Consider the following 13,802-nt stretch of genomic DNA (forward strand, 5'->3'; position numbering starts at 1 on the left):
AATTTGAAAATGCTACGTCCTGATGAAGAGAATCAACTTTTTAGGGATTACCTTACCTGAAGGGCTGAGCATGCATCTAGACTTTTTGGTGAATATCCTTTGAGATCAGGTGAGCAATATGAGAATGCTTTGGACTGTTGAATGATTTTCTTACCAGTTAAATTTCTTTTCAGGTTTATGATTTCCTCCTTATAGTTGTCAGCTGGTGATCAGCTGATCACGGGGCCGGGTTTAAAAGAGAGACGCTACCCACTTGTTCGCCGGTCAGACATCGCTCTCTTCATGTCAGGAGCTCCGAAACCTTGCCGATGTCAGTCTCCGCCTGATTCAGCAACTGTGAGTGTTTTTCCTCTCGATTCTTTTTCTCATCCCGGCTCCGTTCGCTCTCCGTCTGTAACGCCAGTTCCGAAGCCACGCTTCGTGCACTGATCGTTACTAGAATAACTGCGTGTCTGTTCCAACCCACTGCTAGCCTTCGCCGCTTTTGGGTCTAGCCAGCACGCCACACGGGCACGCCGAATTACTGTGTGTAATTTGCCCGATCGTGACAATAGTACTGTTTGCTGACTTAATCTTATCAGTTCTGTCTGTGCCATAGCTAATTATTCTATTTCAAGTAGAGTTGCCTGCATTGCATCATAAGATGCGTGATAGAGAAATTGTACTTCTCTGAACTATTCCCATATTGAACAACTGTAAAACCAGTTGTTCAATGTCTGCCATTTACAATAATACATTTACAAGAATACATTTTTGATTGGATCAACCTTTTCTTCTGTACTGCTTGTCTTTAGTGTAACACATTTTAACACATTTCTTAATTTGAGAGTCACATTCAAACAGTGCAAATGTGCACTCACGTTGTTTTTGGCACTCGCTTTCTGGTTGGCTCAATAGCATTGAGTCTTAAATACAGGTTTCATTCTGGATGCAGTACTGAAATTTTCAAGCAACAATTCTGATAAGATTTGTTTTTAAATACAGATTCCTATAGTACACTGTTAGACTTTTCGTCTCCACTTTGCGGTAACATACTGGCGTCACTGTTGCCAGCGTCATACCGTGACGCCGTGTTACGGTAGCTTACCATTCTGCAGGATGATACCGTTTTTTGCTGTTGTGGTATGATACTCTTGGACAAATTATGGTAACGCACCGTAGCTTCTTTTTTTTATGTCGTTATGTCGTAAATTACGTCAACAAAGTAACATCATACTGTGATTAAGAAATTGGTATACTACCGTCAGTGTTGGGAAGTAACGGAATACATGTACCGCTGTTACGTATTTGAAATACAAAATATGAGTAACTGTATTCCGTTACAGTTTAAAAAGGTGGTATTTAGAGTACAGTTACTTTGTTGAAATAAAGGGATTACACGGCGGTCTTTTCCTGTTTCATATGTTAGGCTATGTCCTCTCTATTTTTTGTAATTCCACACCAGTGGAAACCAAACAAAACACGCATTAAGAGGCTCAAATGCCCGTGTCTCAATCTTGAGTCTCATAATGACGTGAAGAAATATTTTTTTAAATGATTTAATATGAAGGCAATAGCAGAGTGTTACAGGTATAGCCCTAAAGAATGTAGCCTCATGGTCAGTGTAGTCCGTGCTGCAGGGAGAATGGACTGCCATACACGTTATGTATCTATGAGCGAGGGAGGGAGAAAAAGGCGAGTGGAAAAGTAGAGTTGTCATCGAGCAGAAACGGGAGCTGGAAGCATGTAAATATAATAATAACCACTGCAGCCAAAAATGAGTGTCTGACGAGCCCAGCTCTAAATAAGCTATTAAGACTCGAGTGTACACCGTGTTCCTGTTTTCCTCCGAAACAATAAGTTCCGCTGGAGCAGCCTTTCAACGCCTCTCTCTGTCTCTCGCCAGCAAAGTTGACCAAGACAACAAAGTAAAGCTAGTTTTTGGCTATGAGCCTGACACGGAAACCGACGTGTTAGCCAGAGGTCCCTTTACTACGGTTCGGAGCCGCGGACCTATTTTAAATACGCGCGGAATAGTTTTCTATAGAAGATCGCTGCAAAAAGTGCAGCCTTACCTAATGTCCACCTACTGTTACTCATTTTATATTAAGATTTAAAAATGTAGTTGCTATTGAGTAGCCTGCAAGTAGCCTTCAGTAATAGTAATGAATCACACAGGAACAGGACATTTATTAGTTGTAAAAAAGCATGATAATATATTAAGTAATCCAAAGTATTCAGAATACGTTACTCTCATTGAGTAACGTAATGGAATACGTTACAAAATACATTTTGGGGCATGTATTCTGTAATCTGTAGTGGAATACATTTCAAAAGTAACCTTCCCAACACTGACTACCGTTTATTTACGGTATGTCACTGTAAGCCCGCTGCAAGGTAATAAACTGCAATATATTTACCAATAACTTACCGTTAACACGCATCATCAGTACCAAAAATATTTATCTCTGCTAGAGGATACCGTGTTCCTACAGGCGGTCATTTACTGTTGAACAGGTCGTAATTTACCGTAATTTCAGGAAACAGTAACATACTGTAAGAGACTGGAGGGTTCCAAAAAAATTGTATTGTATAAAAAAAATGTATCATTTATTCATTTATATGTATTTTTATATAAAAACACACACACATATACACACACACACACACACACACACACACACACTATCGATTGATTGAGATAGATAGATAGATAGATAAAGACACACAGACACACACAAAATATAGTTCATGTGCTTCACACCACTTTTTATTTCTGTTCTGATTTTTCTCTTCAGAAATACACATTTCCAAAATCAAAAACTGAAAAGAACTAAAAACATATTTTCATTGAGGAAGCACTTGTTTTTACTAAACTATGTAATCCATGTATTTTCTCAGATGGTTGTACAAACAATAACGATATTATGTCATATCCATATCATGCCAGACAACATATGCTCAAGTGTTGGGTTTTCTTACTTATATTTTGTAGGGTCTTAAACTTACAATGTGAAGTTGGCACCTTACAAATAAACTAAATTGTAATGAATATAATATCAAGCCCCACACGTCTGCCTTTATATACACTTTGTCCAAAATACTGGCTCACACCACAAAATCAATGCACAAAGCAGGGTCCACAAGGACATGGATGAGCGTGTGTGGTGTGAAGGAACCCTGACATTGCTTTGTGGACTGAGTTCATTGATTTGTAGGGTGAGCCAATACATGTGACAATTAAAGTGTAAGTAGCTGAAATAATTTTTAACAAACGGGTAAAAGAAGGAAAAAAATCAAAACTGTTGCACTCAAAAAACCTATTGGACAGAGACAGCTTCTTGCAAGATGGCGAGAGAGCTTGTCTTCATTGTTGTTCGACTCGTGTAAATGTCCAGAAAGCATGGGCCATGGATCATCTGTGGAGACACAGGTAACAACACATTGGTCACTTAAGAAATTCACTAGAAATGGCAACAACAGTTACCTAATTTGAAGTTTTCCACTCAAATTCAGTATGCCGCTGGAGGAAAGTTGTGACATGAGGGTTAATGTGAACAACCTTTCGCTTCACAGTGGTCCCAGTCTTTCTGCTTGTCTCAACCCTGGAGGTACATTTTGTTCCCTCTTCAGGGAACATGCCATAATAAATATTAACATTGAGTTGTGATGTTTAATAATGAGTTACTTAGGGATAATTTATTCATCATCTATTACTATTAGCTAACTGTTCAAACATACCTCTGAATTAGCTCCAATGTTGCACACGCTGACTCCTTGTATTCCAGGTTCAATACATAGAATGAACCAAAGAAGACTAACATTGCCTCAGCAAAGGTGTTCTCTTTGTCCAGCTCAACAATTACACGGCCCTCTGCACTCACCATCCAGCAGGTGGCGGTCATTAAATTTTGTCCTTAAATGTATAAGGGCAACATTGTCATAATAATAATAATAATCCATCCATCCATCCATTCGCTTCCGCTTATCCTTTTCAGGGTCGCGGGGGGCGCTGGAGCCTATCCCAGCTGTCATAATAATAATAATAATAATACATTTTATTTATGAGCGCCTTTCAAGTCACCCAAGGACACTTTACAATAGGATAAAACACTTAGTAAAACAATGGCAGTATAAGAACAATAAAATAAAAGCACAAGATAAAATTAACAAACAGTGGATTCACAATGAATATGCAGATTTGAACAGATGAGTTTTGAGTTGGGATTTAAACTGTGGGAGAGAACCAATGTTTCTTATTTCTGGGGGCAGAGAGTTCCACAGCCTGGGAGCAGAGCAGCTGAAAGCTCTGCTCACTCTCTAAATAAATAAATATATTTTATTTATTGTTTACTCTATTTAATTTGTAAAATATGTATACACACACAGACACACACGCACATGTAGAAAAACATATTTAGTATACACATCCAGTAATGCATACACTCTTATATTGTACATATATTTATTACTCTCAGATTTAGCCATTCTTATATTTTGCTTCTTTTATGTTATTGTATTTTTTGCACACCTCTGTTGCTTGTGAAGCTCGCACACAAGAATTTCAATCGCATGTACTGTACCAGTGTACCTGCACTTGTGATGTGACAATAAAAGTGATTTGATTTGATTTATCGTTATGTTTTTTACAACTACATGAATGTACTATTGCTATGTGATTTATTAATTTTTTTTACTATTACTGAAGGCCACTCGCCATATCAATACTAACTAGATTTTTTCAAAATCTTAATATAAAATGAGGAACAGTATGGTGGACACATTAGGCAAGGCTGCACTTTTTGCAGTGATCTCGTATAGAAAACTATTTCTGTATCAGTAATATGTTTTCTTTTTCTCTGTTGATCATTATGTGGAACTGCACATGATTATTTGCAGCTAGCATGTTGCTAATGCTATCCATCAAGTCTAAAAACAGTATGTTACAATGTGGAGATAATCTGATCAGAAATGATCAGATTATATTCTGATTTGTAATTAGGCGTACATGTGCACTATGTTTATTCAGAGAGGTTAAGCTTGTGTTTCTGTCATGGAGGGATTGTGCTCAACTGAATGAAGCTTATTAGACATTATGAAACAGATGATACGTAAAAGCGAATTTTGCCAAAGTGCTTCTTTTTTTAAATTATCTTTTTTTTCTTATATCTACTACATCATGTGTAATTTTTTTTGTCATGTGTAATTTCCATTGCAAATATTAATCACAGTTAAATTAAGAGAGGATGGCATTAAAAACTCTGGAGGTGTGATGCCATCAAGTACACTGCTGTAGAACAATCGCACTGCGTTCTCGGGAGCACTCCCATGTAAACTTACGAAGTCTGGACTAGCAAGAACACGAGGACTGGTGTACTTGAGTATTTAGAAATGGCCTAACAGTCTGCAGTCTATGAACTAACGCCAGCTAACAATGTTAGCTTGGTGGCGAGTAGCATTCAGTAATTGTAATAAAAATCACACAACAATAATAAATCAAAGATACTGAGGTTTCGCCCATCCCATTCTTTTTATGAAGTGGTGTTTTAATTTCCAAGTAAGAAAACCATTCATGCCCGTTCACTGCTGGCCCTGTTATTCTGGCTCTGGGTCCATTGTGTAACGGACGCCAACAACATTAACAGGATGCTTACATTAGAGCCTCTTATTGCACGTTTTGTCTGGGTTTCCAGCAATTAAAATCAGAGTATTCCCCATGTATTCCCTTACTCCCCAACACTGCTCACCCAGCATCAATTTGCCATGGGAAAGCCAATCAGGGGTCAAAAAGACCCCCAACAATGTAGCCCAGAGGACGCTGGGACAAACAAACCTCTCCACCATGTGACTCACAGATTTTTTGTTCCTGTGTATATTTTTTATCTGTCTTATGTAGAACCAGTATGGAGCAGATCAGAGATCTTCGTGTTTTCAAGCATAAAAACTACAATTTTCTGGTCGGTCCTACAACTCCAGAGTACATAGACTCTCTTGAGAGTTTTGAAATAAAAGACAGCGATGTCTTCCTTGTCACTTATCCAAAGTCAGGTTGGTGAAAAATCTTACACATTATTTATATTTGCAGTTTTGTGCTGGCCAGACTGATCCACTGATCATCTCTAATGTTTTCCCCACATCAGGCACTGTATGGGCTCAGCAGATCATCATTTCCATGTACGAACTGGATGGGAATCAGACTAAATATTCAACCAACTTGGAGAGGATGCCGTGGCTGGAGTACAAGACAGCTGAATACACTCTTCTTCCCTCTCCACGAATCTTCGCCTCGCATCTCCCTGAACATATCATGCCTCCAGGAGTGAAAGAGAAGAAGGCAAAAGTCAGTACTTTATAGAAGCTCAATTCTTCTTGAAGAAAGAGGCAGTCTTAAATAGGGCTGTGCAATATGACCAAAATCTCATATCCCGATATAAGAATTCTATCGTCCTGATAACGATATAAATCACAAAAATGTAACATTTTCTGTAAATTCTGTGAATCTCGGGCAGCTCGACTTGCGTGAAGTGTTTCCAGCTGCGCGTCGTGTACCTGGAGTCGAGTGTTTTAACCGATGCATGAAACGATACATTTTTAGACATAAGTTGTAATGGCCGCTGTTTTCTTTGTGAGTATTTATTACACGGCGTGCTGCGGGGAACAGCCTGTTCTAACGTTTGAGTCTAAGGTTTATTTTTTAGCACCTGGCGGCTCTTTTTTACTTCTCATCCGTAAATAATCTGCTCTTTCACGTGATTCAGTTTATTTTGAAAAGTCTCAACAGGATCTTGAGCTTTATTGTGAAAGGCTTATGTGGAACATAAAGAAGCAGACACGCGATGGTGTTACCGTCGTTGTTGCTAACCACAATGCATAAAAACAGGCTCTTGTCCGTCCGTAGCGTGGTTATATTAAATATAAGAGAAAGGGAGAACTTTAAGAAATTAATATAGCCACTACAGTGACCATCAAAACGATGAAAAAATATTGCCGTAAACAGTTTATTTTGCGACACCACGAAACAAACGATAGCATAAAATGAAACAATAGACGTTGTAATGGGGTCATAAATCAAGGAATCTGAGGGTCATTTTTATCATAGACTTCTACACAAACACATGGTTCCAGGTCCAAAAAGCTAGCACTAGCATTTGTTCTATTTCAAGTGATTCTGTGTTTCTATTTCAGTATATATATTTTTTGTCCTTTTCCTTTCTTACGATGAGGTCATTGCAGACTAAGAGGTTCATCGAATCAAGTAGAAATAGGAGAAAAAGAGCTATAAAAAATACAGCCTTTAAAATATATTTAAAAAATATTATTTGAAATCAATTTTTTAAATTATTTTTCTTTTAAACTAATGACTTTCAATTTTTACATTTAAGTAACAAACTGTTAATATTCTGATTTTTTTTTTTTTTTAAATGTATATCAGATCGTGTATTTGATGAGGAATCCAAAGGACAACATGGTGTCTTTTTATCACTTCAGCAAAGCTATGGCATACCTGGAAACTCCCGAGAGCTTTGACCAGTTTTTTGAGTGGTACATAACAGGAAACGGTAAGTTTCCTAACTTTCGATCCACATAATGATGAATCAGTTAGTGGTTATTATAAACACACTATATCTATTTATTATCTATATCTTTATTCACACAAATGTTTAAGAATTGTCGAGGTAGAATTATTGATAGATTATCATGGGCCTTGCACCACAGACTGCAGAAAGACACAAATAAAACTTTTTATTAGAGTGTGCAAGGCTCAGGGTAACACTTGATAAGCTAGAGATGAACAAATGGCTGCCACTCCTCCCGCTCCTGTGCTTTGAAAAATGTACTATGTAAAGTGTTACCTTTGTTCTAGAATTTTTTGGAGAAAAATTACTGATTCATTAAAGTTTAAATTTCAAATACTGGACAATTCAGATTTAGTGGACTATGAGAGGGTGTTTATTCTGAGTTAATATTTACTGAGTTAATATGACAAATGTGTCAAAACACGTTTTTCTTGGCATGCACCAGCAGGAAGGTCATGTGCACTCTATGCCCATGCAGTAATCCATGTTTTAAAAGGTACAGTTTAAAATGTATAAAAAAAAATCTGTTGCTAAACATTTTTTCTTTTCTGTCATGTGATTCATCTCACAGCTCTTGCAGCTCTACATACTTGAAAGACTTTGGGTTCTGTGACCTGAAGGTTTCAGTGTGTGGCAACAGTGCTTCCACTTTAGTACTCAGTGATTTTGTGGTGCTGTGCTAGTATTTAGCACCAACACCAGTTTTGTGTGTGTGTGTGTGTGTGTGTGTGGATTGAGCACATTGACAAAATCTGTACTACATTCGGAGGCACACTACCACTGCATGATTAGCATGGGGGACTGATCATGCCTACAGTCATGCTGTAGGTAACTACAGAGCTTACACTTGAGCTCTTCTTGTGACATGTGGGTTGTATGTGAACTCAATTAAGTCAGAATGCTAAATAACTGGATGCATTATGCAACTATACAGTTTTTGCGTCATCCTGGTTTGACCACGTCAGGGAGTGGTATTTAAACAGAGACCAGTACAACATCCTCTTCCTGACCTACGAGGAAATGATTTTGGTAAGATGTTTCTTCACACTTTTGTTGTTCCTAAGGAAACTCAAATAAAATATCTGGCAGAGTTTAAGGTTCTCTTTCTGTTGTGTTCCTGCTTTTCTTTCAGGACCTGAAAGGATCAGTGAAGAAGATCTGCAACTTCTTAGGGAAAAACCTGACTGAAGCCGCCATCAGTCAAGTTGTGGAAAAAGCTACATTTCAGAACATGAAGAATGACTCGAAAGCAAATTATCAGCATCTTCCACCAGAGAGGTTCAGTGGAAAATTCCTGCGCAAAGGTAACATAACAGACCTGCAGCTGCTGTGCAGACAAATGTGATATCAGGTGTTGTGTTTTTGTCTTTATTACAGGTCAGATTGGAGACTGGAAGAACACACTGAGTGTTGCACAGAGTCAAAGAGTGGATCATCTCCTTCAGGAGAAACTTGGTGATTTGCCTTTGAAGTTCATCTGGGAATAAGCAGAGCAGCTCTTCAGGGTCTCCCAGGAGTTTTAAAAGCATTGATTTCTGTCATGATATGAGGTAATTAGACGCAGGGTTTCTTCAGCACAAACTGCTTTTATTGAACCGTAGCAGCAGTGTACGTGGCTACATCAATTTTCTGAAAAAACATATACACATACAGTGTTCCAGCGACCTCTAGTGGCCGCCCCTCACGGTATCCTTACTAGGATAACATAAACAAATCTCACAACAATTTCATTAATCAGAAAACCATAAAATTGTGTTTTTCTGCTATTTAAATAATAATAAAAAAACAACAACAACAACAAAAGATTAATGTTTGTTCACCCAAGATGAATTCATGTCATGTAGATCATGATTCCAGAAATCAACAACGTTCATTAATAAAATGTTTATCAGTCAACATATCTGACATGCCTGAAACCAGTACACGGTGCTTTGGATTCTCATAATTTCTGAATAGTCACTAACTGTTAATTGTGTTTTTGAATCACATTGCTTTTGAAAGTAGCCTTGACCTTCAAATATAAGAAATTTCTTTACATAAATGTACTTTTGCCATGAAGACAGTCTGACCTTTGGTTTACCCACAAGTGATTTCTCCTCCCATGAGTCAACATTTAAGACAGAAGTATCTCATTTATTTGTGTAGAAAAATCAAAAGGAAAGGATCCTTTTTTGGTAAGAAACAAAACATTACAAGAAGAAATGTGCAATTGCAGTGTAATTTTGGTTAAAGTCTTGTTCAGCATGACAGTCTTCCGTTATTTAATCTGATACAGAATTGAACCTCAGACCTGTAAACAGTATCCACTGAATATCATGTAATTAATATGTGAAATACAGCTTGTTAACACATGATTTATTGCAAGATAATAGTCTATTAAAAAATAATTATTAAAAAAAATAATCTCATTTCTTTAATGTGACTTCCGTTTCTGAACATTACATTACATTTGTAACTTGTAACAATGTAACTTTGATTTTCATACAAGAGTGAATGCTCTCCTCTGGAGGCAAGAGTGACATTTTGAATTTAGGTAGTTTATCTGTATGAAACTCTTCTCACTCAAGTTAGCTGATCCAAAGATGAAAAAACTCCACATTATTCATTATCATATAGAATAAAACTGCATGTTTCAAACACAAGTTTGTCAGGTTTTGAGAGTTTTTTTAATATCACTCCCTTTGTGGTTATAAAATCTGAATAGCCTTCATTTTTCACACCAATCTTCCAGTAACGTCATTATTATGTAGTAATCAGGACACAGCATAAGTCAAATGTACAAATTTTTTAGTAAAAGTAAAAAAGTTGTTAGTAAAAAAATAAAGCATAAATTAACACTTCACTTTAACATTAAGTATACTACCTCTCAAGGAACCTATAGAATATTGTCACATGGGGTGAAGAACAGCATAAACTGTCACTTGGTGTTCGCTCTCTCTGCGGTAGAGTATTGATGGGATTTCCGGCTCTTTTTAGAGAACCGGCTCTTTCAGCTCGGCTCACTAAAAAGAGCTGGCTCTTTCGGCTCCCAACCGGCTCTTCAGGTTGTTTCGTTGCTTTAATTAATTTATTATTAACAACTAGGGATGGGTATCGAAAACCGGTTCTTGTTGAGAACCGGTTCCCACTGTTTCAATTCCTTGGAATCGTTTGCCATTTTTGCAAACGATTCCCTTATCGATTCCAGTCGCCCCGAATGACGTCACCACGTTGCGGAGCGTCATTTACCTGGCAGGAAACATGGCGGCTCAAACGCTAAAAAGTTTGGTTATACTTTACGAGAACGGATGACAACAGGGCAACTTGCAATACTTGCAAAGTAGATATTTCATTTAAGGGAGGAAACACTACGATAACCTTAAATGAATGTCTTTTTTTTAATTCCGCTCCGGACTCGTGAATCTCAACCCAGCAGCAGCGGTAACGTTTGCACGTCCTCTCCCGTTAATACGGCAGGTAAATAATCAACTAACAGTGCATATTATGTTAGCGCGATCTGCCTTATTACAAAACCTGCCATTACTGTGCATTTAGGTGACCATGATGAGAGAGACAGACAGAGTCTGGCTGGCTCAGATGCTGGCAGTTCTCGCTGCAGTCTACCGGTAGCGTCTCCTTTCAGGCCAGGATAGACGAATGTCACCGAGCAGTGACTAAGTTTGTGGTAAAAGGTTTGCACCCATTTGCCACAGCAGATGCCCCCGATTTTCGGTAAGTGAATGTGTTTAATTGTAGGCAGGGACATTACTGGATATTCTTGTGTAATTGCTACAGAAGAATATTTATTTTATTATTTTACATTCAGTTTTTTTTCTCCTGGGGACCCTGTGACACCCCATTGACAAGCCGTAGGTTGGATCTGTTAAGATCTCACTGTTGGGTTTGTAAGGCCATGTTACTCCTAAATTTCTATCTTGTTCAATGAGAAGATATAAAACAAAGATCTAAGCTAATTGACCTTAGTGTTCTCCTTTTTTTTTTTTTTTTTAAAAATCGATAAGAGAATCGATAAAGAATCGAATCGTTAAACAGAATCGAAAATGGAATCGGAATCGTGAAAATCTTATCAATACCCATCCCTATTAACAACAATATAAAATTATGCACAAAAGGAATTATTAATGTAAAAAAATAAACCGTGGTTTTATTTATATATGTTTATATATAAATTTATACGGTGGGCCCCTAGAGACAAAGCACGTACAAACTCCAAAAAGCACGTACAAACTCCAAAACACATTTATAGCGTTAACTGAGCTCCAAAACAGAGCTACCTAGATTACTTAAATTACACAACTGAAAGCATATGTGTATTGTTTGTGTATTTATACACAAGCACTCATATATATTCAAATAATTCAAAAAAATGTTCATTTACCTTTTACTACCACACACCAGTCGTTGGTACTTCCTGGCTTGTGTAGCCGCTAGGTAACAAAAGCTCAACACTGCGCCTGCATCCTGGAGCACTTCTGTTGTGTTTTGTATGTTTTTTGTAGTTTGTACGTGCTTTGGGGTTCGTACGTTCTTTGTCGCTAGAGGCCACCATAAATATACTTTTATTTATTCACGCCACATAAAATGTAATAAATAAATCATATAATACAAAAACCAACTATTTACATTTCAACTTTTAACTATTTAAATTTTCAGCTTCTTCCTTTTAAACAAATTTAAAGTGAAACAACACAAAACACTGCAAACCACAACACACATAACACACATAACAGGAAACGGTTTTGTTTCGATCCACAAAACACACTATATCTATAGATATAGATTATAAATTAAAAGAAGATGCACACTCTCTGTCATATGGACCTGCATGAATAAACTTTCTGAATCCTTTATCATCCGCAACTGAAAATAGTTGTGGTTGATTGCTATACCTTTCTAATGTGACGTTGTTGTCCCTGGCTCTCTTTCTCTCTCTTTCCCTCCGGCTCTGTTCCTGTGCTGCTGCGAGTGTAACTATCGCCCCTTCCCCCTCTTCCCAGCGCAAAGCATAAGGCTCGCGTGCGTAGTGAAGCAGAAAAAAGTGCGAGAGAGAGGGTGAGAGAAAGAAAAAAAAAAATCCACGTCGTTCACTTCAAAGAGTCGGCTCTAAGAGCCGTTTCGTTCGCGACCGACACATCACTACGGTAGAGTATCACTATCACTTCCTGTTCCTGCTCAAACAGAGTGGTGTTTTTGAGTAGCTTATCTGCTTAGCAGTTTAATTAAAAACTGTTAGATACATACTGCCAATGTGAATTATGATTTTACTGAATTTACGTTTACCCTTAGCCAGCAGTTTTAAATTTCCCTCAGTTTCGCCTACTCTGGTCCCTGGAAGACAATTGACTAGGGTTGCCCTACCTTCACATGTCTGAGAACAGAATCATCAATTACCAGAGTTTGACCCCCGCGGGTGTGTCGCCGAGTTGGGAAAAATGGTTAGACACATGAACAGGTTGGTGGTGTACCTGTTTAAGACTATGCTTCCTCCTCACTGTCACCCAGCTGCCCTTTTCCCCCAGCTGCTTGGGGTCTGCCAGGGAACAGCTAGTGGGGCCTACGCTATCTTCGGCTGCACCAGCTACAGGGGCCTGGCTAGCTACGGGTGAATGAAGGGTGCGAAGCCGGGTCTCCAATTCAGTAATCCTGGCCTCCAGAGCTGCAAATATGCTACATTTGTTACAAGTATCATTACTGCTAAAGGAGACCGAGGAGTAACTAAACATCTGACACAATGAGAAGGAAAGTGCAGTAGGGACAGGTGAAGAGGCCATGCTGATAGCGAGTTGGCTACGAGCTAAGCTAAGCTAGCGAAATTGGTTTTTGTATTATATGATTTATTTATTACATTTTATGTGGCGTGAATAAATAAAAAGTATATTTACGGTGGCCGCTAGCGACAAAGAACGTACGAACCCCGAAGCACGTACAAACTACAAAAAACATACAAAACACAACAAAGTGCTCCAGGATGCAGGTGCAGTGTTGACTTTTGTTACCTAGTGGCTACACAAGCCAAGTACCAACGACTGGATTTGGTGTGTGGTAGTAACAGGTAAATGAACATTTTTTTGAATTATTTGAATATATATGAGTGCTTGTGTATAAATACACAAACAATACACATATGCTTTTAGTTGTGTAATTTAAGTAATCTAGGTAGCTCTGTTTTGGAAGTTCAGTTAACGCTATAAATGTGTTTTGGAGTTTGTACGTGCTTTTTGGAGTTTGTACGTGCTTTGTCTCTAG

At 38.1% G+C, this 13,802-nt stretch overlaps 1 protein-coding gene across 1 annotated transcript; it reads left to right on the forward strand.

Moving 5' to 3' along the window:
• Positions 1-229: 229 nt before the first annotated feature.
• On the forward strand, positions 230-9,758 carry LOC148103023 (amine sulfotransferase-like). Its single transcript, XM_087840059.1, has 7 exons — positions 230-336; positions 5,876-6,027; positions 6,120-6,319; positions 7,412-7,538; positions 8,491-8,585; positions 8,689-8,860; positions 8,934-9,758. The coding sequence occupies exons 2-7, from the start codon at positions 5,883-5,885 to the stop codon at positions 9,041-9,043; spliced, it is 849 nt and encodes a 282-aa protein (XP_087696185.1). The 5' UTR covers positions 230-336; positions 5,876-5,882; the 3' UTR covers positions 9,044-9,758.
• Positions 9,759-13,802: the final 4,044 nt, after the last annotated feature.

The sequence above is a fragment of the Neolamprologus brichardi genome, chromosome 4 (assembly GCF_056152115.1).
Source record: "Neolamprologus brichardi isolate AB-2024 chromosome 4, ASM5615211v1, whole genome shotgun sequence".
Lineage (NCBI taxonomy): Eukaryota > Metazoa > Chordata > Actinopteri > Cichliformes > Cichlidae > Neolamprologus > Neolamprologus brichardi.

Excerpts from the sequence above, each read along its gene's own strand:
- LOC148103023 (XM_087840059.1), top strand. The coding sequence starts at position 5,883 with ATGGAGCAGATCAGAGATCTTCGTGTTTTCAAGCATAAAAACTACAAT. Across the intron at positions 8,586-8,688 it reads CCTACGAGGAAATGATTTTG|GACCTGAAAGGATCAGTGAA; the intron begins GTAAGATGTTTC and ends CTTTTCTTTCAG. Across the intron at positions 8,861-8,933 it reads TGGAAAATTCCTGCGCAAAG|GTCAGATTGGAGACTGGAAG; the intron begins GTAACATAACAG and ends TCTTTATTACAG.